Source organism: Amblyraja radiata, chromosome 11, assembly GCF_010909765.2.
Source record: "Amblyraja radiata isolate CabotCenter1 chromosome 11, sAmbRad1.1.pri, whole genome shotgun sequence".
NCBI lineage: Eukaryota > Metazoa > Chordata > Chondrichthyes > Rajiformes > Rajidae > Amblyraja > Amblyraja radiata.
Genome location: NC_045966.1, coordinates 29,022,650 through 29,045,962, shown reverse-complemented (window position 1 = coordinate 29,045,962; position 23,313 = coordinate 29,022,650). Strand labels below are relative to the sequence as shown.

At 42.6% G+C, this 23,313-nt stretch overlaps 1 protein-coding gene across 4 annotated transcripts in view; it reads right to left on the bottom strand.

The window, feature by feature from the left end:
• Window positions 1–23,313, bottom strand: part of afap1l1 (actin filament associated protein 1 like 1) — a 164,709-nt gene that overhangs the window by 39,371 nt on the left and 102,025 nt on the right. For 3 of the 4 annotated variants that reach the window (XM_033029615.1, XM_033029614.1, XM_033029613.1), the window contains exons 9-11: window positions 20,029–20,112; window positions 16,872–16,965; window positions 12,365–12,514 (exon numbers count right to left, since the gene is read on the bottom strand). In XM_033029615.1, the coding sequence (XP_032885506.1) occupies window positions 12,365–12,514; window positions 16,872–16,965; window positions 20,029–20,112 (328 nt within the window). The remainder of the gene's footprint in view (window positions 1–12,364; window positions 12,515–16,871; window positions 16,966–20,028; window positions 20,113–23,313) is intronic. The other variant, XM_033029616.1, reaches the window with a different exon arrangement.

Below are 23,313 nucleotides of genomic sequence, written 5' to 3'. Positions count from 1 at the left end.
TAAACTTAATCTCATCAGCCACCATGGTGAATATGCCACATTTCTAGATTCAAGATAGACCTAAATACACTTGTAGCAAGAATCTGCCTTGTTACACTAGAAATCGAAATATTCACATCTGAATAACAGCAAAAGTGAACAAAATAACATGATAAAACATGTAGAAATTGATGCCTAGGAATCAGAGCTTATAAAAATGATGCCTCAGCATCAATTATTAATTCACATAATGGCAATATGAAGCTCTCCTGGTTTTACTATGAGTGAAAAACAGAGTTCATTGGTGGTGACAACTTGATCTAATCTTTGTCAGCAACTTAAAACAGAGCACCACATATCTCAATGAAATAATGCATGGAAAATATGATAGAAATATAATCTGCGGTAAGGTGCCGAGAGGAGGTCCAGCACCTGACAACCTGGTGTGCCAATAATAACCTCGTCCTCAACTCCAAGAAGACGAAGGAACTTATTGTCGACTTCAGGAAGGTCAGAGGGGGCAGACATACCCCCATCCACGTAAACGGGACTGAGGTGGAGCGCGTCTCCAGCTACAAATTCCTCGGGGTACACATCTCGGAGGATTTGTCCTGGTCCCTCAACACCTCCAAGCTGATCAAAAAGGCACAGCAGCGCCTTTACTTCCTGAGGAGGCTCAAGAAAGCCCACCTGTCCCCCCAGATCCTGACCAACTTCTACAGGTGTACCATCGAGAGCATCCTGACCGCCTGCTTCACGGTATGGTACAGCAGCTGCACTGTTGCGGACAGGAAGGCACTACAACGGGTGGTGAAAACCGCGCAGCACATCATCGGCGCCCCGCTCCCTGCCATGGATGCCCTCCACCGAAAACGGTGTCTGATACGAGCTGGGAAGATCATTAAAGACCCCTCCCACCCCAACCATGGACTGTTTGCCCTCCTCCCATCAGGGAGGCGGTACAGGAGCCTCAGGTCTCGTACCAGTAGGATGAGGAACAGCTTCTACAATCATACCGTCGCATTGCTGAACTCGGAGTCCCGCCGATAGATTCCTCCGGTCCCTCCGTCCCCATTGTTTAATTATTCTGTATTTTTTATTATTCTGTATCCTCTTTTTTTAATTTAATTTTCTATATTGCACTACTACGGACTGACGCAAAACTGCATTTCGTTGTACCCATACTCAGTATTTGTGCAATGACATTAAAGTTGAATTGAATTGAATTGAATTGAATTGAAGGTGGATAGAGACAGCTGGAACAATGTCCTGGCGGATAGGAATTCCAGGGGAAATTGGTGTAAACACTCTAATAACTGTGCAACATATTATGTATGCAATTTATGACTAAAAATGTACAAACACTCAACTTCAGAATTTAATTGCAAAAGGATGTACCAATCCTTTTCTAGGCTTTCATTCCATATTTCGTAAAACTATCTCTACCTGGAGCACAAATACTTAGTTTTATTTGGGATGTATGTTTTATAGAATGCCCAGAAAATGGAAACGCCAATGGATATCTTTCATCGAATGACCTGGCCAGAGAGTGTGGATATATGAGTGCGAGAGAGAATAAGTCTAAATGTGAATACTCAGACGATCAATAACATCGATAAGATCACACGTTATGGCAAATTAAAGGAAATACTCCCAAGGAGGTCACACGCACGGGACTGATCTCATGGTAAACTAAAAGGGAACTATATGTGTGTGGTAGCTGGAAGAAGAAATAAATAATTTAAAATAATAATCCACACTAGTGTTTATTTTGGCAGAATCTGAGGTGCTCCGACATCTGATAACAATTAATTCTACTCCTCTATACCAAACCTATCACTCCATTTCTGTTAAGGAGCAAGTCTACATATTGGTAAAGTTTATAAAGGGTCACTTGTTCATGGGTTTTGTAGGATTTATGCGTTAAATCAGTCCTGACTGCCAGTAAACCTTTTTACATAACATGATGAGAATGTTATTTGTCTTAATCATTCACACATCCATTTAACTTTTATACACATTGCAAAAACAAAGTAGAAAGACAATCTGACCATATGGTGCAGATGTCCTTGATAAGTGTCTGGCTGAGGGGGATACATGAAACAGACTAGACATGTGGCAAGCAGACACAAATTCTAACCTTTGCTGGAACTCAGAATTGGAACTGTACTGGCCTGTGATTGAGTGTTTGTTGATATGCAACATGGGTGTGATTCTTTCCCCGATGGGTGGTGATGGATCGAATTGCAATTGTATCAGTGGAATTACCATTGCCAGAAATTCATATGTCCCTTTTGGGAGTGGTATGAAATTAATTCAACTCTGACACATTTTTCCAGATTACACAAAGGTCACGCTCTCTTTTTTCTGACAAGTTAATATTTCTCTCAAAATTGTTTATGTAAATTCTTTGAGAGTTAAAATCATAGCGAGAGAGAGAGAGAGAGAGAGAGAGAATAGAAACAGGCCCTTCAACCCACTGGGTCCTTGCTGACTACACTAATCTCTCACATTCTCCTCACATTTTCACCACTGCCTCTGGACTCCACATCTCCCCTGTACACTGGTGACAATTTACAGTAGCCTGCACTTCATTATTCGTAAGCCACTAAGAGTTCCAATAAAATATGTTCTCTGTGGGCAATGCCCCATAGTGGCATCTTATTAATGACATGTATGTAGATGAATTTACACAGCAAAACTTTGAATGGTGAAGTTTTATATTCCAGTACTTGATACCAAATATCATTTGGTGAAGTCAGAAACTTTGATTTTAAATCTGAACAAACATACTACATTAAGTTTCAGCAGTATATTTTTTTTGTGTGCAGTGGCACCTTTATGTTTACATTGCTCGGTGTCTTTGGTAGATCATTGTCCTATAGACCAAGAGACCAAGTCAATGGATATTTTTAAGGCAGAGATAGATAGATTCTTCATTAGCACGGGTGTCAGGGTTATGGTGAGAAGGCAGGAGAATGGGGTTAGGAGGGAGAGATAGATCAGCCATGATTGAATGGCTTAGTAGACTTGATGGGCTGAATGGCCTAATTCTGCTCCTATCAAATATAAACTGCTAATTAAACCGCCTAATTTAGTGAATACATTTTACTTTTTAATGTCTTTTGTAATGTCTTTGTTATATTAAAAAATCAAAACATTTGAAAATGTAGCTTTTAACTTTCAGAGGTGCCAGTTTATTGTACCAGCATGTACCATCACAAAAAAAAGCACTGGGTAGAAGTAGGCTCTAGATTAAAACAGCAGGTAAGCAATGGCAAATACTCAATTAATGAATTGATTGGCCAATTCATCCATAATACATGCACGCATGGTTTAATTAGAACATTAAATTCCCCCCTTTTCAAAAACGTTATAAATGTGACAGTTCCACTTTCCATGCGAGTCACCATTGTGCAAGTTTTGAAGGCTGAAAGGTCTGTTTCAGTGCTGGATGACTACATTCCTAGAGAGTAGTTAATCTGTGCAAAAATGGTCAAAGCTTGGTACAGGTGCACAACCTTTCATCCGAAAGCCTTGGGACCAGACACTTCTCGGATTTTGGAATTTCGGAATGGAAGATTTTTAGCGTAGATTAGGTAGGTAGCGCGGGCGGCTTGAAAAGTCTGGAGCGGCTGCCTCTTCCCCGGAGACCGGGGAATCATTGTAAATCATTGCTTAAATGTTAGTCAGTTAGTTTGGAGGGCTTTTATGTGAGGGAGGGGGGGGGGGGGGGGGGTGAAGGGGGCGGCGCGGGATTTGGAGCGCCGTGCAGCCAGGGGTAGAGTTGCCGGGATCGGAGCTACAACCGGCGCCGCCCGCGGCCGGATGCCCGCAGCCCCAGCTCCGCGATGTTGGGAGTCGGCAGCCACAGCGCTCCGGAGCTTACTGCACGGCAACCCGGTAAGGCATTGCCCGCTCCCCGCCTCTCCGACCAGGTAGGGGACTAAGAATTAAAGTTTCCCCCTTCACCCCCCCCCCCCCCCCTTCACATAAAAGCCCTCCAAACTAACTGACTAACATTTAAGCAATGATTTACAGATGTTTCAGTGTCTCCCCAGTCTCCGGGGAGGAGGAAGCCGCTACAGTAGTACAGACCTGGGTTGACCATGGGTCGTTTCGGGTCAAGTTTGGCGCCAAAAGCGAGCTTTGGTGTGCAGACGACATCCTGGAAAAAATGTCCGGTTTTCGGAGCTTTTCGGTTTCCGGAACTCCGGATAAAAGGTTGTGCACCTGTAGTTATTTTCTTTGCACAAAGAGTAGGTCCCTTAATACCATCTCCAGGACCACAACTGTGAATTGACTGGTAGTACAGGCCCATACAAAGCTTTTCAAAAAGGGGGGTGGCATGACAGGATTACAAAAAATTTAATGTGAAATAATATGCGCGCTGCGCACATCACGTGCGCGAAGCGTGAAGTCCCTCGATGCCAGGGTTTTTAGATGCTCTCTGATGCATTCTGAGCCTTATTTTGGAGCATTTTTGCACCAAATCTATGACCAATATTTCAGAAATTAACAGGAACCTGAGAGGTAGCTTTTTCACACAAAGGGTGCTGGGTGTATGTAACGAGCTGCCAGAAGAGGTAGTTAAGGCTGGGACTATCCTACTGTTTAAGAGACATTTGGACACGTACATGGATAGGACAGATTTAGATCGATATGGGCCAGATGCGTGTGAGTGGGACTAGTTTAGATGGGACATGTCGGTCGGTGTGGGCAAGTTGGGCTGAAGGGCCTGTTTCCACACTGCATCATTCTATGACTAAAAAGTGAAGATGAAAAATGCATGTTGATAAGTAGAGCAGATTTGAATGGGGCGTGAAATGTAAAGGCAGAGAGAGGTTTATGGGTGGAAAGGAACATAGAAAAGGAGGGGGGAGAGTGGGCTTGGGCAGATGGGTGAAGGGAAAATAGTCACAAAGTGCTGGAGTAACTCAGTGGGTCAGGCAGCATCCGCGGAGAATATGAATAGGCGACGTTTCACAGAGTGCTGGAGTAACTCAGCGAGTCAGGCAGCATCTGTGGAGAACATGGATAGGTGACATGTCACAGAGTGCTGGAGTAACTCAGTGGGTTAGGCAGCATCTCTGGAGAAATGGTATAGATTATATTTCGGGTCAAGACCGTTCTTCAGTAATATTCATGATGTGACATGCATAGACATTCCTCAATGTTACCCAAACCATCGTGAGCTACTTTGTTACGGTGCTTGCCCTCTCCTATAACATCTCTGCTGCCTTGGGTGATGCAGGACAGGACACAAGCTTTGGGACACAGTGTGAAGCTGTTGCCGTCTGTCCCAGCCTGGTAAAAACCTGGATGGAGTGGATTTGGAGAGGATGTTTCCACTAGTGGGAGAGTGTAGGACCAGTGGCCACAGCCTCAGAATTAAAAGACATTCCTTTAGGAAGGAGATGAGCAGGAATTTCCTAAGTCAGAGGGTGGTGAACTGTGGAATTCATTACCACAGACAGTTGTGGAGGTCAAGTCAATTGACATTTTTCAGGAGGAGATTGATAGATTCTTGATTGACAAGGGTATCAGAGGTAATGGGGAGAAGGCAGGAGAATGGGTTTGAGAGGGAAAGATAGTCATAGAATGATACAGTGTGGAAACAGGCCCTTCGGCCCAGCATGCCCCATCTGCACTAGTCCCACCTGCCCACGTTTGATCCATATCCCTCCGAACCTGTCCGATTCATGTACCTGTCTGTTTTTTAAATGTTGCGATAGTCCCTGCTTCAACTACCTCCCCTGGCAGCTTGTTCCATACACCTACCACCCTTTGTGTGAAAAACATACCCCACAGATTCCTATTAAATCTTTTGCCCTTCACCTTAAACTTATGTCCTCTGCTCCTCGATTCACTTACTCTGGGCAAAAGACTCAACCATATCTAATCAAATCATGATTTTATACACCTCTATTAGATCATCCCTCATCCTCCTGTGCTCCATGAAATAGTCCCAGCCTACTCAACCTCTCCCATTAGCTCTGGCTCTCTAGTCCTGGCAACATCCTCATAAATCTTCACTGTACCCTTTCCAGTTTGATGACATATTTCCTATAACATGGTGCCCAGAACTGAACACAATACTCTGAATGCGGCCTCACCAACTTCTTATGCAACTGCAACATGACCTCCCAACTTCTATACTCCGCCTGGCCCGCTGAGTTACTCCAGCACTCTGTGAAACCTCACAGAACAGGGCAAGATTAGCAAGTTCGTACATCGCCCGGCGCGGCTTCATGGCCGTGGGACATTCCAGCGCCCGCCGGGGGCTCCAACTTCGATACTTCTAGACCGGGAGCGGGGCCGTAAATCGCCCGGCACGGCCTAAAATGGCCGTGGGACTTATCATCGCCCGCCTGGGGCTTGGACATCGGGAGAGTCATTGAGAACAGGGGAGAGAAAAGACTTTGCCTTCCATCACAGTGGGTTCACTGTGATGGATGTTTGTGTGAACTAAATTGTGTGTATGTCTAGGAATTGTCTTTGTTTGTATGGCTGTGGAAACAGAATTTCGTTTGAGCCTCACTGAGGCTCAAATGACAATAAATTGTATTATATTGTATTGTATTATAGTATTGTATTGCATTGCTGATGATACAGAAGTGAGTGGTTTTGCAGATAGTGAAGATGGTTGTGAAAGATTGCAGCAGGATCGGGATCAATTAGCCAGGTGGGCAGAGGAATGGTTGATGGTTGCATGGTTCCTTGAAGGTCGTGTCGCAGGTATATCAGGTGGTCAAAAAGTATTTTGGCATGTTGGCCTTCATCAGTCAGAGTATTGAGTATAGAAGTTGGGAGGTCATGTTGCAGTTGTATAAGACGTTGGTGAGACCGCATTTAGAATATTGTGTTCAGTTCTGGGCACCATGTTATAGGAAAGATGTCAAACTGAAAAGAGTACAGAGATCCCATCCTGGATCAGTCCAATCAGGGTTGTGTCATCCACAAATTTGAGAAGCTTGACAGAGGTGTCTACGGAGGTGCAGTCATTGGTGTGGTGAGAGTAGAGGAGAAGGGAGAGTACGCATCATGCGGTGCTCCTATGCTGAGCATTTGCGGGTCCGAGATATGCTTTCCCGCCTCACATGCTGCTTCCTGTCTGTCAGAAAGCTGGTGATCCACCGACAGAGGGGTTCAGGCACAGTCAACTCAGAAAGTTTGGAGCGTAGTAGCTCTGGCACAATGGTGTTGAATGCCAGCAGGAGTCAGTGGGGGTGGTGTGGGCCCAGCGGGTTTGGCGTGGGCCTAGCAGGGGTCAGCGAAGGTGGCGTGGACCGAGCGAGGGTCAGCGGAGGTGGCGTGGGCCCAGCGGGGGTCAGCGAGGGTGGCGTGGACCCAGCGGGGGTGGCGTGGGCCCAGCTGGGGTCAGCGAGGCTGGCATGGACCCAGCAGATGTCAGCGGGGGTGGCGTGGGCCCAGCGGGGGTGGCGTGGGCCCAGCGGGGGTGGCGTGGGCCCAGCGGGGGTGGCGTGGGCCCAGCGGGGGTGGCGTGGGCCCAGCGGGGGTGGCGTGGGCCCAGCGGGGGTCAGCAGGGGTGGTGGGGGGGGAAGATGACTTGGGCCATGGGGGGGGGGGGAGGCGAGGGGAGCGGGCTCCGCCGCAGCAGCGTCTGGTGTTGGGGTTACAGCCGTTGGGTTCAGATTCAGCTACTCTTGCCCGGCGACGGGAGAACAGAGAACTGGCCGTTTCCAAAGTGGAAACGTTGATTTTTTTTTTTTGGTGATTTTTTCTTAGGGGGGAAAAAAGGGGGGTGCGGTCGCACCCAACGCACCCCCCCCCCCCCCCCCCCCCCCCCCCCCCCCCCCCCCTTCGGACGGCCATGTAGCACTTATGCCTCTGCATTGGAAAGTCCTGGGTTCAAGTTCCTCTCCAGAGGCATGAGGGCAAAATTTAGGTTGATGCATCAGTGTAAGAGTGTCAAGATTGTTTAATTGCATGCACTCGGAACGGAACAATGAAACTCCTACTTGCTTGAGCTTTACAGGCACATTAACACAATACTGCAGAAAAATATACAAAAAATATCTGTTATACTATGTAACTAGACCATAATAGTGCAAGCCACACTATGTCTGATACAAAGTGGTGGAGGTCAGCAAGCATCAGTGGAGGGAATGGACAGGTGGCATTTCGGGTCAGGATCCCTCTTCAGAATTCTTCTTGCGTCTGAAGAAGGATCCCGACTCCAAACATCACCAGTCCATTTCCTCCACCAATGCTGCCTGAGGCGCGGAGTTTCTCCAGCACTTTGTGTTTTGCTCAAGATTCCTGCATCTGCAGTTCCTTGTGTCTCCGAACTATGTCAGTATGGCACTCTGAAAGATGCTATCTTTTGGATGAGATTTCAAACTGAAACAAACTGGGCAGTGAACCCTGGTTTTGTGGTCAATGATTGTCCCTCAATCTACATTCCTAAAAATAAAGATTATTTGTCAATGTCATGCTGTGAAAGCTTGCCCTATGCAAATTGCCTCCCATATTCCTTCATTATAATACCAGCATCACTTAAAAGGCAGTACTGGCTGTAAAGTGCACGAATGTAAAAGCTCCTGTATACATATGCACGTATTTATTTTTACTGCTATTCCCATTATGATTGAGAATTGTTTATTTGCTCCTCAGATAAGTCAGTTTACCCTTATTGTCTGAGTTGGAAGTAAAGTTGTGGAGCTGTGACAATCCACAAATTGCCTCATGTAGTTTGAATACATCTTTCAGTCCCTGATTTATTTGAAAATAAACACTTGGTCTCAATTTCAGCAGCCTGTGAATTGTAAATGTTTACATTTAAACACAATGCTTAAAGATTCCCTAATCCCAAATCCTCTTAATAAATTAAAAAATTAAAACTCCATTAAGCACACTACAGCATTCAATTGTGTGTTATTCATGAAATACTCAACACACAAAATAATATTCCATAGTTTATAAAAAATTATAAGCAATACTGGCAAAAAAATCATATTTCAAACCCTAGATGAGGTAATGAAAATCTTAAATCTATGTGGAATATTGCCACTTGTAAAGGCATTGTCTTACACGATGACGGTGGATAGAATATTTACACTAATCCCATTTTTATCTTTTCCACATTCTTATTAACTTTCCCCAAAATAGACTTGCACATTAGGGGCAATTTAGTGGTCAATTAATCTACCGATAGGATGTGGGGGCAAAATGGAGCACCCAGAGGAAACCCAGGTGGTCGCAGAGACCACGCGCAAACATCACACACAAAGCACCGGAGGTCAGGATAGAACCCGGGTTGCTGGAGCTACATGGCAACAGCTGCACTAGCTGCACCAGTGTGATGCATGGACAGGGACTCAAATAAAAGACATTTGCAATCAGTTTTTAAACAGAAAAGCCAAGGATAAATTCAATCTTGATTTGAAACTGAACAGCACAAGGATAGTTTTGCACCAAGCATTTCCTTGGAAGGAAATAAAAACCCCACAATAGTAGTGTTTTTTTGTTTTTGTTTGCCATAAGTGGATGGAGAGGCATTTTCTAGAATCCTGTGTGATTCCGTTGGCTGTATTTCCCCATTTGATTTGTCTTTCCCTGGAAAATGTAATATTTGCAGGAATTAGTTGAGAAAATGCCAACTCAGTTTTGATGCTCCAGGCACATTTCTGGGAATTCTCTGGACTTGACTTAAGGGTTCCCAGTAATACCCAACAAGCGTTAATGGCTTTCGAGTGAACCCGGGTTCACTGACTGCCGTCAGGCCTCCTACGTCCACCAACGGCTGAGCTGCACACATGCAGCTGATGTCATGACTGCAAGTGACCAGCGACAAGATGGTGCATGTGCCCTCAGCTTGTTGCCTGAAAGATCACAGGGTCTGGCTGAGTATGATCACCTTGTTGAGGTTGTACTAGTGTCAACTGGAATAGTCAATAGGACTTAGAGGAACAAATATGCTGGAAAATTACAGATAGCTGCAAAACTAATAGGATTGGCATAGGAGATTAACTTTCCTAATATAGTCTGGGATTACTATAGTGTCAAGGCTTTAGATGGGGTGGAATATGTCAATTGTGTTTAGGAAAGTCACCTCATATAATATATAGAGGTCCCTACAAGGGAGAGGACCTGTACCCTTGAACATTAAGGTGCCAGGCCTGCCTGAAATAATTTCCGGTTTATCCACCAAATGTTGGGAAAAGCATGCAAGAAAACATGCAGAAAAGGAAGAATCTCGGGCACAAGGTGTGTGCTATTTTCCTGCACCCAAAATGATATGAATGCATTATTAGATAGTTACTAGTAAACACAGACTTCTGAACTTTGAACACTTTGTCCGTGAACTGGCATGCAACATGGGGATTTTGATTTGATATCATAAACAACACAAGGATATTAAAAAGGGGTGTGGCTTAAATCAAAGGGATTGACACAGGGTCACATCTGGAGTACTTGTTTGGTAACAATACAAGCAGCAAATTGCAGAATTATTGGCGGAAGTCAAGAGGAGAACTAAGAAGCTGATTCTTGAACTGATTGCTCCGAGCTGCAAAAAGATTGTTGAGTCTGTCCTGATTCTTTAGAGAAGTGAACAAAGAAGGGATTGATAGAGATCTCAATGATTTTCATGGATATCAGGACCTTTTTTTTTAAATCAAGTAAGCTTTACTGCAAAATGTGACTTAAAGGTGTAGGATGGACATTTGGTTAAGTGATAAAATAAATTTGAACACTTAGGCAACATTTCACACATAGAAGTGCGAAAAAGTGCGATTGGTTTTCAAAGGAAACATTATTTCTCATGTGATCATACCTTTGGTATATTAGTGCATCATCAAACTCTAAAACACACCAACATTGGAAACCCACTGACGTAGAGGTAATCAAAGGATACATAGAATATTTCTAGTGACCAGTTAGAAACCTACACAATCTCTACACTGGAAATTGCTGGAGTCTGGAAAAGGATCCCAAAAATCATTTCTGATTTCTAGGAAATTAAGTAGAAACAAAAGATCCATGTGGGCATCGAGTAAAGCAGAAAATAAATTCTGGCCTCCATTGGTTACTTTATAAATGGAATGATAATTATTGGATAGATGTTAAATTATTTTAAATTCTTGTAGCCAAGTCTACCATTCACTGGATAATACCCACTCCAGTCCTGAAGGTTGCTAGTATGCATTTTTTCAACTAGGTTACCAATGCCAAGGCTATACAGTAATTATTTGAGACATTGAGCAAGATAACTCTGAGGATAGGAAGTTGTCTGCCTTGGACTATGTAGACTCTCCGTTCTCACAGGCCAAATGGATACAAGCCAACAAAACTGGGCTAGAGCAGTGACATTCAGTGACCATTGGTTCCCTAATGGTAGGAGTCATGATTCCTACCTAGTCTCATCTCACTAAAATGGCTGACATCGAAATCTGTAGATGCCGGAAATCTGAAACAAAAACTGAAAATGCTGGTAACACTCAGCTGGTCAGGCATGTGTGTGTGGGAAGAGAAACAGAGTTAATGTTAGGTGCTGTAAGTAGTACTGATATTTCATATAATGGGCCAGCTCCTGCTTGAGGCTGGACGTCTTTCATGTGCAGAGGCACTGGCTGGCTTTGGTGTGCATGTCAGTTCATTCTAAACTTTTGCATGAGAATGACCAGATAGCCAAACCTCATCAAATCTTCCTATGCAATCTCTTGGGATAGAGGGTAACTTGCTTCCTCAAGCTGTGATGAGATGAAGATGCTGGTACCTGAATTGTTTTAACATGGGATGGCTGCTGCATACCACCTGCCATAGTAGTCTGAATGATGGTTGCAACCCTAAATGTTACCTATCCATGACCTGCAGATATGCTGCCTCACCCGTTAAGTTGCTCCGGCACTTCTTGTTCTAAGCAAGATTCCAGCATCTGTAGTTCCTACAGTCCTAATGGATGAGGTAAGGGGACAATTGGCAGCCAGGCTCTGCCATACAGACCAGCACAGAAGTCCCCACCAAACTGTGTTTCCACTTTGAAGGAAATTATCTGAAATTCAGGAAATTCTGATTGTCTTTGGGTAATTTTAGGGAAATTAAATAATTTCGGGAAATTTCGGCAAATTTGGGGTGAAAAAGTATGTTTACGACCATCTGCACCTGCGCAGTTGGAGGAGGCCCGTCAGCCACGTCACAATTGAAAAGGGCGCCGGTGATGCGGTAGGGATGCAAAATGATGCATTTTAACAGAGGCATTATTTTAACTTTTATTTTCAAATTTGTTTTATCTGGCAAGCATCATTGTGGATTTGCTTCAAATCCGAAACCCGTGTTTAAATCAGCGTAAGGTTCAAAAACAAATGATAAAATACCAGAAAGATTTAACAATCAAAATAGTCAACAGCAGATCAACACTAACCACAACATGGGATGTCCTCTTCAGTTGAAGAAGTTTGCTCTTCTGTAGACTGTTTCTTCTTTGCCAAACTCATGATGCGGGTAATCTTCCTCCCTGCAGCCTTGCTAACTGTGCCTTTCAGTTCAGCCAAACCACTTTTCTTCCCCTTCACTATTTGATCATATACAATAGAAAAAAAAATTAGGCCACACTGATATGCTTCCAAAATGAAAAAGGGGATATGATACAACTCTTTGTGGAATGCTAAGAGATTGTTATTTGCAAGTTGAGGAGCACAATTATTCATTAGTGCACTTCCATCTCACAGAGCATGACACACATTTGAAGAACATGTGGCAGAGTCTGGATTATGTCAAACAAATGTTATTCCTTTTAAAGTAAAAAAATATTTTATCTGGTTAATGCATTGATATTTTTCACATAAATAATGAAGAGTCTGCAGTTTTCAACAGAACATTCATAATATATCATCCACAAATAGGGAGGTGACAACGCTGTAAAGGAGATTAATGAACATTACGGAGTAAAAAGGATGAGGAGGACATCTTTAGACATAAATTTGATTGGCCCCTAAAATGGATGCAGAGATCAAGGTGGGTAATTAATTCATGCTGGTTGGTGTAACGCAGGCAACTTCATGCTGCTGGCCAATGATAATTACCACAATGCTAATAATATAGAAGTTGGAGTTATAATAAATAATGTTGCCATTCATAAAGTTCATGCCAAATCTTTGAACTCAGCCCCACCTTCCTGGTGTTTTGATTCCCTTGATGTCCAGAACTCTTATCAGTATCTGTTCCAAATACGCATCCAGCCAAAAGCAATCTTACTGCTCAGTGGCTGCATGGCTCACAAGGAGGCTAATTGAGTAGCCAGCACTGGTTAAAGCTACCCTGTGCTAGTTTATAGCCAGCCTGCATATCTTCAATGGGAAGTACACACAGGCGAAAGCAGGTGGTTGATCTTGGGAACATTGAAGATTGTTGCTGCATTAGAGAAATTAGATGGCACTGGAAGTCTTGATGGAGAAAATGGAGGGGAATAAGTGGCCAGTCCTCTACATTTTGCCAGCCATGCAGTTCTCTCACAAATCAGTGGGAGGAGATAATACCTGGAATTAATACCAGGATTTGTGTCTTAATGCAAATTAAGAGGTTCTGGATCTCTTTCATGTGGGTGCATCTTCAAATGCCAAGACAGCCCATGCAGATTCACCCACTCACTCACTGTCACTTACCCATCATCAAGCTCATTGCTTTGGAGGAGTTACTGCCACCTAATGGTTCAGTGTTGTTGTACAATCATCATGGCTGTGCTTTGCTGTGTGCAGAGGAAATTTCAGGGTGTTCTTGTTTTCTAATAATTTGTCTTCAAACTTTCTTCCTGCTGTCACTTTGTTCCTCCTCCCACGTGTAAGGGCTCTGCCTTTATGATGCGCAGAGTATGCAGCATACAGCAGAGGACAGAACAATGCGAGGCTCTCCCTGGATCACTCAGGTTAATTAAGGACAGTGAACAAGGATTTATGAAGGGCAGATTGTGTCTGACTAAAGGGAGTTTTTAATAGATCTTGTAACAAGGTTTGTGATGAGTGCAGTTTGCTTGACAGAGTCCGTCTGGACTTTAACAGGGCATTTAAATTGAAGAAAAAAAATGTTAGTTGTAGAAAGCAGAGTAACGATCAACAGAAATGCTAATGACTTGTACCTATTGTATACAGTAGGGTTCTGCAGGGACCAGTACCAGGTATCTTGCTTTTTATAGGATACCAATGAAATAGTTTGTTGATGATAAGAAAATTAGCTTGTGATCGACAGGGAGGATGCAAAAAGTTCATGGCTACATGGCAAATACTGGGCTACAGTAATATGTCAATGGTTAGATGGACACAAGAACACCAAATAGAATTCAGGCTGGAGGAAAGCAGAAAATGCTGGAAATGCTCAGCACATTTGGAAAGTATAATTGGAAAGAGAAACAATGCTCAGCAGGTGAAAGCCTATGTGTTCCAAAAGACAGAAGATAGACACAAAATATGAGTGTTCAGACATAAAGCCTGGAGTTCCATATATGTGAACTATCACATACTGATCCTTCAGGGAAGCCCTCATAGCTGGAAAATCCTTACAACCATGGACTCCTTAAGTGGACACGAACCATCTCGTCTATACCATGGGTGAACTGTAAAAAGTGCAACCAACACCTGTAGCATTCCAGAGGTTAACTTCAAGGCTTTTGATTGTTGCAGTCACGGCATTGGGTGTTGTGGTTGGAACCCTGTGTGCAGGAGGAAGCAGATCTCTGAAGCAATGGCCTGGAAAATGGTGGATGTTTTGATATCCAGACAATTGGAGGGAGGAGAACACAAAGTGCTGGAGTAACTCAACGGGTCAGGCAGCATCACTGGAGAACATGGATTGATGATGTTTTGGATTGGTTCAGAAGATTATCAGAGGAAGGGTCCTGACCCAAAACTTCACCTATCCACGTTCGCCAGAAATGCTGCCTGACCCGCTAAGTTACTCCAGCACTTTGTTCAAGAAGGAACTGTAGATGCTGGAAAATCGAAGGTAGACAAAAATGCTGGAGAAACTGAGCGGGTGCGGCAGCATCTATGGAGCGAAGGAAATAGGCAATGTTTCGGGCCGAAACCCAGTCTGAAGAAGAGTTTCTGCCCGAAACGTTGCCCATTTCCTTCGCTCCATAGATGCTGCCACACCCACCGAGTTTCTCCAGGATTTTTGTTCAGCACTTTGTGTCCCTTTTGTGTGAACCATCTTCTGCAGTTCCTTGTTTCTAAAATTGGAAGTAGGAGAATACTCTGCAAAACTCTGGGGGGGATATCCAAACTTGGCCTGTGCTTTCTATCCTTATGGCAAATCATTCATTTCCTTTGGGACATCTTCTCCAGCTCCAGATCATGCTGCAGTCTCAAAAGGATCATGACTAATGATCTCGCTATAAGCAGCTCTGGTGAGGGGCAGCAATTACCCAAGCTTGCTGCACGAAATCTTCTGTCCTTCGAGAAGTAATGAGATCCACTAAAAATGACTTACACATCCACAAATAATCTGAGTGGAGCAGGTGCAGAGTTTGACTGCACCATTTGGTTCACTTTCCTGGGTATGGCGCATACTGGGAGTTACGTATCTGTGATTTAACTTTGGGGTGAAATCAATAATTGGTTGTTAAAGGTAGTTTGACGTTAGTCACACATGCTCCACATGCTTCAGATATAGACATGTCATGCACATGGTACCATCCAAATAAAAGGCACAATCTGCTGACTACTAAAAGCACCCAGTCCCATTTCACAATTCATTTTACACTTAAAATCAGTATCAGTGATTACAAAGCTTGCTGAATGTCTAGGTTGCGATAGCAAAGGCAGTCAGTTTCTCCAATGAAGCTCATCAGTAAAGCACACCTGATGTCAGCATGTCAATGGATTCCAATGCAAATGATATTTGAATGTTAAGCTGGTAACATTATTAATGCAGCAGAGAAACCCGATGATGGCATTGATTTTGTAATGCTTTCGTCTGCAAATTTTAATGGTATGCAGTGTTTTGCTTTCATGAAAACTAATCCCTGAGGTGGCCTTCACTTGAAACTGGTCTTGGCCGATGCGTATAATTTCCAATTATGTGAATAAATGGAGATCAGATTTGGATGTAATCAACATATAATAGCCAAGTGAAGAAAGCACCTCAGAGTTTGCATACAATATTGCATTAATCTTTAAAAATCACTCAGAATATATACATTCATTTTCTCTCTCTCTTAGCGTTTTGTGTTTAAGTAAAAATAAGCTTTTTCTCCTGATTTTCCCTTGTCTTTCAGTACATTTTGATTATTAGTAAAGAACATGCTTTTTTTAGAAACACCGCTGTCAGTATGAACAAAACAAATGACCCAAAAGGGATTGGGAAGGTACGTTGTTGGTTTAACTACAGGATTATCCACAGAGATTGCATAGTAACTGTTACTATAACAGCTGGGGCCACAAGTGACTGCAAATGCTTGAATCTTGTATGCGAAAGGAGCTGTTGGAGGAAATCAGTAGGTCCAGCAGCATCTTCAGAGGGAAATGGACATACGCGATTTTGGATCAGGAACCTTCTTCAGTCCCAACCCAAAACGTCTTTCCTTTTCCCTCCACAGATATTGCCTGACCTGCTGAGTTCCTCCAGCAGTTTGCTTTTTACTCAAGTAATCATCTGGGCTAACATGAACTGGTGTGATGTTATGTTTGTACAGTGCTATCCTCAGGTTCCACTGTCATTCCGACATAGAAAGTAGATGTGGGGAAAAACAAAAAAACAGGCCAAATTAGGGAAAAACTAGAACTCGTGAAGGCAATATTTAAATCTTGTGTTTGACATATGCCACTTGAATTGTTGCCAGAATGTATCAGTGTATATTGTACCTTTCAAAGCTTGCTTGAAGAAATGTACAATATGTAGTTTAAGATCATTGTTTACATATCAATGTAATGGCTTACCGTGTTCTCTATTCTCTCTGCCATTAACTAGAGATCCATTCTCTCCTGTTACTATACTCTCAACATCTGAAGCCTGCTTTTCATTCGACAATCTCTGCAGAAAAGCATGAAAACAAATATTAATATTGAAAACAAATAAATATTTTTATTTCGCAATACCAGAAAACTGTACTCTTATTTTCTCAGGCATTTGCCACATGATTTTAATGTGAATAGGTTACCAGCAAAAATATAAATTTCTACAATAGTGCTGAAATATTTTTTTTTTAATTTACTTTGAGAAATAAGCAAAATATATATTTTAAGCTTTAAGCCTTGCTTGCTTTTTCACTACCACAGCCACCTTCTGCATTAAATAGCTTAAAATTACATCCAAGTTTATTATCTGTTGATACTGGATTTCCCAAAGACTTGAGCATTGATGCAATACTTGTCAAACATAACTGTAGATGCTGGAAATCTAAAATAAAAACTGTGGGAAGAGAAACAGTTAATGTTTCAGGTTGAGGACCTATCTTCAGAACTGGGAAGGATACAAAAAAAAGACATTAAGCTGCAGGAAGGATGGGGGAGGGGTATGTCTGATAAGGTAAAACTGGGCTGACAAAGGAGATAATCTGTATACAAAATTATCCAGTCAATCAACATATGGGAGCAGTTAGAGAATGAGAACAAAGACAAAAGAATGTAGGAGTTGCAAACTACAGAGCAGGGAGGCATGACTAGTGGATCAGGCTGGGCACATTTTCAACTCTCAGAGCGAAACAAGAAAAAAATACAAACAACCTGAGCCAATATCACAGACAGGCAAATGATACAGAATCAGCTCAATTTGCCTTAAGGTGCAGAATTCAATACTGAGTCCAGTTACTGCAATATACCCAGGTGGAAGATGGGGTGCTGTTCCCCAAGCTAGCGTGGCACCACTTTGTGACAGTACAAGATGCCTCAGGCCACAGAAAGCTCACTGTTGCCCCTACAAACTGAATGAAGGTGACCATAAAGACTGAATGCAGGTGCTCCACAAAGCGATAAGCCAGCCTGCGTTTGGTTTCTTCAATGCTGTTATCTCCTCTACTGGACTTTAATCCCTTGGATAGTAGGCCTTGGTCCTAATATAGCTCACAGTTGGTGAAACCATCACCACAATAGTGAATGGTGTGCTGCACATTGACCATATAGTGTGCCTTTAATAGACACAATATTTTCTAAGATTATATGTAGGCTGTCTATTCATCAACTGTATCTGAATAAAATCAATTTTGACTATATACAACTGGTTACTTTCAAATTATTTTACAATTTTGGTGTTCTATAAATTAAATTATTTTTTTATTGATAAATGTATTTTTACTAAAGAAATGAAAGTCTGCTCAGTTTAGCGCACATACTAGATTCCGAATAGGAAGTGAAGAACACAATGTGATCTCTTGATATTATCTTTCAATCAGCTGTGAAATGAAAAGCAAGGGACTCACTCAAGAGTTTTCTTTACCTCCTGTTTCAATCATTCTAACAGTAAAATGGAACTCAATCTGAACAAAATCAAGGGTTAAGTGTTCAAGATGGAACTGTAGATGCTGGAAAATCGAAGGTACACAAAAATGCTGGAGAAACTCAGCGGGTGCAGCAGCATCTATGGAGCGAAGGAAATAGGTAATGTTTCGGGCCGAAACCCTTCTTCAGACGGGTTTATCAAGGGTTAGTTTAGTTTAGAGATACAGCATGGAAACAGGGCCTTCGTACTACCAAGTCCACACCAACCATTGATCACCTCTAAACTAGTTTTATTTTATCCCATTTTTCCATCCTACACACGAGGAGCAATTTACAGAAGCCAATTAACCGAGATACCTGCAAGTCTTTGGAACATGGGAGGAAACTGGAGCACAGGGAGAAAACCCACGTGGTCAGGGGGAGAATGTACAAACTCAGCACAGACCGCACACATTGTCAGGATCAAACCCGGGTATCTGGTGATGTGAGGCAGCAGATTAAAGCTGCACCACTGTGTTAATAATCAACATTTTATTAGATGATGAGCTTCCTGTATGGGTTTTGGTTTATTATTATTATCACTCGTACTGAAATGCAGGATAAAACTTTACCATACATAAGCACAAATAGGTAGTTCAAAGAGAGAAAGGAAGCAGAGTGCAAAATATAATGTTCGTGTTAAAGAAAACATACAGGGCCACAACAAGGTAGATTGGGAGATCTGAAATACATTCTTAGCGTATGTGAGATCTGTTTTAACGTGGGATAACAACCGGGAATAATTGTTCCTGAAACTGTGGCACATGCTTTCAAATCTTCTTTCAGAATGAAGATATGAGAAGAGGGAATGACAGGGGCATGGGTGGTCCTTGATTATATTGGCTGTTTTTTCTTGGGCAGTGTGAAGTGTAGATGGAGTCAATATGTGGTGGTGTTTGGGGAGGCTGGTTTGCATTAAGTACTGGGCTGCGCCCATAATCTCTATCAGGCTGGAGCAGAGAAGTTGCCAAACCAAGCTGTGATACATCCCGGTAGGATGCTTTGTATTGAGCCTTACTAATAGTAGAGCATGGGACTTCTTGATGTGCATGACAAGCTGTTCTTCATTTTCACATTTGCCCCTTTGGGCATTTCTATGATTTTTGGAAAGAAAGTTGTGAAAATGTAAAATCATTGAAATCTACTTGCAAAGGTAATTCATCTGGATGTCGGTAAATGATTTACCATTTTCAACATTATCATTTTATTCTAAATAGAAACAGAAACATGGGAAGCACTCATCAGCCAGGCAGTATCAGTGGAGAAAGAAACAGGGCTGGAGTTTTGGGTTGAGGACCCAAAATCTGAAGTGGAATTATTAGAAAAAAAGTGTTTAAGTTGCAGAGAGCAGAGGGAATGTCTGTGATAGGGTGCTGGTCAAAGTGGGCATGGTGACAATAATTTTAAAAAAGGCAGTCAGGGATAGAAAGAAGAAAAAAAAACCACAGAAACAGAAAGGTCAGCCACGTGTGGAGGGAGAAAGGATGGTTAACTAAAATAACATTGTATTCACACTCTCCTTTTAACATGTTTATGAAAAGAAGTGGTTTGAACATCGGGTTATTTGTATATTTAAGCCTAATATTTATTTGTTCAAACGTAAAGGCATCTTAAAGTTTACCTTTTCCAGTTCTAACTTTGGTAGAAAAAGTGGTGACGTTGATCCATCAATTCCATTGCAGTGGACGCATACCTCCCTAATTACCTAAGTGAATAAAATGCAACACATGAGCATCAGCATATAGGCAGCCCATTTCACATCTCGGCTGTTGAGTCCAATAAATCTTTACCTGTAACTACTGTTGAGAGAGTAGAGGATTTCACAAGCACTAACACCAAATGGAAAATACAGGGGAAAAAAACCTCTTCTGTAGTTTATATTACAATACAATTTATTTGTTGTCATTTGAACCCAGAGGTTCAAACGAAATTTGGTTTCTGCAGTCATACAAACAAGAAGAACCAAGACACAAAACAATTTACACGAACATCCATCACAGTGAATCTCCTCCTCACTGAGATGGAAGGCTAAGTCTTATCTCTCCCCTGCACTCCTCGTTCTCCTCCCGATGTCAGAGTCAAAGCCCCTGGCGGGCAATGGTAAATAATCCCGCGGCAATTATAAAGCCGCGCCGGGTGATGCAAGGTCTTGGTGTTGGAGCCCCCGGCGTGCGCTGCGCTAACAGGTCCCGCGGCCATTTAAAGCCGCGCCGGGCGATGATGTAAGGCCCTGCTCCAGGTCATCCTCAACCCCGCAACTCGGGCGGGAGAAGTCGCCGTTGCGGAAGCCCCGAAAAGCGGTCTTCCAGCAGGGACCCGCGGGCTCCCGGTGTTACTGTCTACCAGACCTGCGGTAAGCCACCGAATCTCCGGGGTCGGGCCGCAGCAGCGCGCCACCACCGCTCCTCCCGCTCCGAACTCGGCCAGCTCCACGATGGTGGGTAAGTCTGCAGCTCCGCGACTGGAGCCCCAGGTCGTTCCGGTTGGAGGCCGCTCCACGATGCTCGGCCCCAACGACAACGGAGACCCGACAGAGAAAAGGTCGGGTTCTCCGTGCAGGGCAAAGATTTTAAAAGTTTCCCCACCCCCCCCCCCCCCCCCCCCCACCCAGTTAAAAAAAAAAATAAAAACTACATACAAACGAGCCAAAAAATAAAAAAATGACAGAAGGACTGCAGAGGCCGCTGCGACGTGAGTCGCGCCGCCCACCCAATATTAGGACTGCATATGGCCTGATGTCACAGAGGAGGAACAATATGGAATAAAAAATACATTATCTGACTAGTGCAATGAACGATGCAGTTGAGAAAAGAGCAAAGACCATGGGTAGAGATAATAGTTTTAGTGATAATGGTTGTATGTAATAATAATCAGGAGTAGGGACAGCAAAGAATGATGACAGAGATAAACAAGTAAGTGCAGATGCTCACATACAGAAAAAGGCACAAAGTGCTGGAGTAACTCAGCCGGTCAGGCAACATCTCTGTAGAACGTGGATAGGTGATGTTGCATGTCAGGACCCTCATCTATCCACATTCTCCAGAGAAGCTGCCTGACCAGCAAAGAATGATGATCCTTTTGAATGTGGGAGAGGGGTTGGAACATCATTATGGTGAGTTTAAACTTGAGCAGATTTGAATTGTTGTAATAATGTTTGTGCATAAGTTACATGTCTATATAAGAGTTACCCAAGTTGGGCTTTCACTTTTTTTTTGTAACCCAGGGCCTCTGTGTTGTCTGAGGTTACGTCTGTATCTAACGTTCCGCTTCATTCATGTCACAAAAAGATTTAATCCAGAAATCCATGTGTGAAACAATGGAAGGAAATCGTAGAAGGTTTTCACAGCAGCACACAGTCCTGCTGCGGCGATCACACCATCTGAAAAGCCAATGGGGAGGTAAGCTTTTCCTAACTAAAACAGCCCATTACTCTGATTCCCTCAGAGAAGCTGTGAACAATCAGAGGAAAACCAGAGTGGAAATTTCAAAGAGATCAGGTATCAGACAAAAATAATCAGTTATGATCCGCACCAATAAAAACATGATTCACTCCAGAAAGGGTGTTTATTTTCTTTCTCAATTTCCCCAAGCGATGGTTCAGACGAACAGAAACCAAATCTCCATGACAAAAGCTTCTAATTTAAACATCCCATGGAAATACCAACAGATTTGGTCAGAATATAAAAGCGATTACATAACAGGCATGCAAATATAATAGTTATAATTCTTTTCAGTCGTTTTTCAGGCCATTAGTAACAATATTTTATCGTCAAAGAAGAACCTTCAGTGAAATTGATTAAATTCAATGTAATTCTAGTAAAAGGAATATATATTTTTATATTCATGCATTGAATATGGACTCAATGGACTGTTCTGTAAATTCTGTACTGACTGGGGGATTGTGCTTATGTGCAGGGATAGTCTTGCTGAGCTGCATGCAAAAAATGTATTTCACTGTGCCTGCTACACGTGACAATAAAGAAACAATTGATATTCAATGTTAAATACTGCAGTGACAGGCTCATAAAATCAATCCTTTGCTCATGCTGGCAAAACTGCAGTAACTTAGTTTGTAAGTTGTGGACTTGGATGGCACAAGCAATCTCTTGTTATTTTGTGTAACAAAGAGACTGACACCACAGTGTGTATCTGAAAGAATGCTACACTAACAGAGGCACAGACACCTTTCAAAGAAGATGTAGAGCGGTTGGACTGATTGGTGTTTGGGTAGTACAGATGGATGGGCACTATTTTGACAAAGAGAACAGATATAATTGCAAGATATTGCCAGAAATAATTGCCAATAATTGCCAGGTCAATACTGATTCTGCAATCAACATTTTTGAAACTGATTGTTTGCCCATAATCACACTGTTGTTTTTGAGAGTGAACTGTGTAAAAAGGATTTTCATATACTCACATCAGAACAGTGTCTGTACATCAAACCTATCTCAATGGTTTTCCATTGCTTTATGTCTTGGTGAAAGATGTCCTAATTTCCTAATGAAAAACTGTGAAAGCTGATATTTTATCTTGACCCATTTAACCTGCATAAATTCACATTTAGGTTTTCATCTACTATGTTACAGTATTTAAACATTCCAAGTAGACAATCAATGATCCCACCTTTTAATGGTGACATCTTAAAATTGCAATATAAAAGAATTAAACCTCGTGGCATCTTTTCCAAATATTTAAGTACAGTTGTCTCTTTTGTTCTAGACTTTTCTATATATCTAAATTACCCAGAAATTTTAAGGGGCAAATATGTCATGGGTTAGGGGCAATAGAATATAATAACCATATGTGGCACGGTGGCACAGCAGTAGAGTTGATGCCTTACAGCGCTTGCAGCGCCAGGGACCCGGGTTCGATCCTGACCTCGGGTGCTGTCTGTATGGAGTAT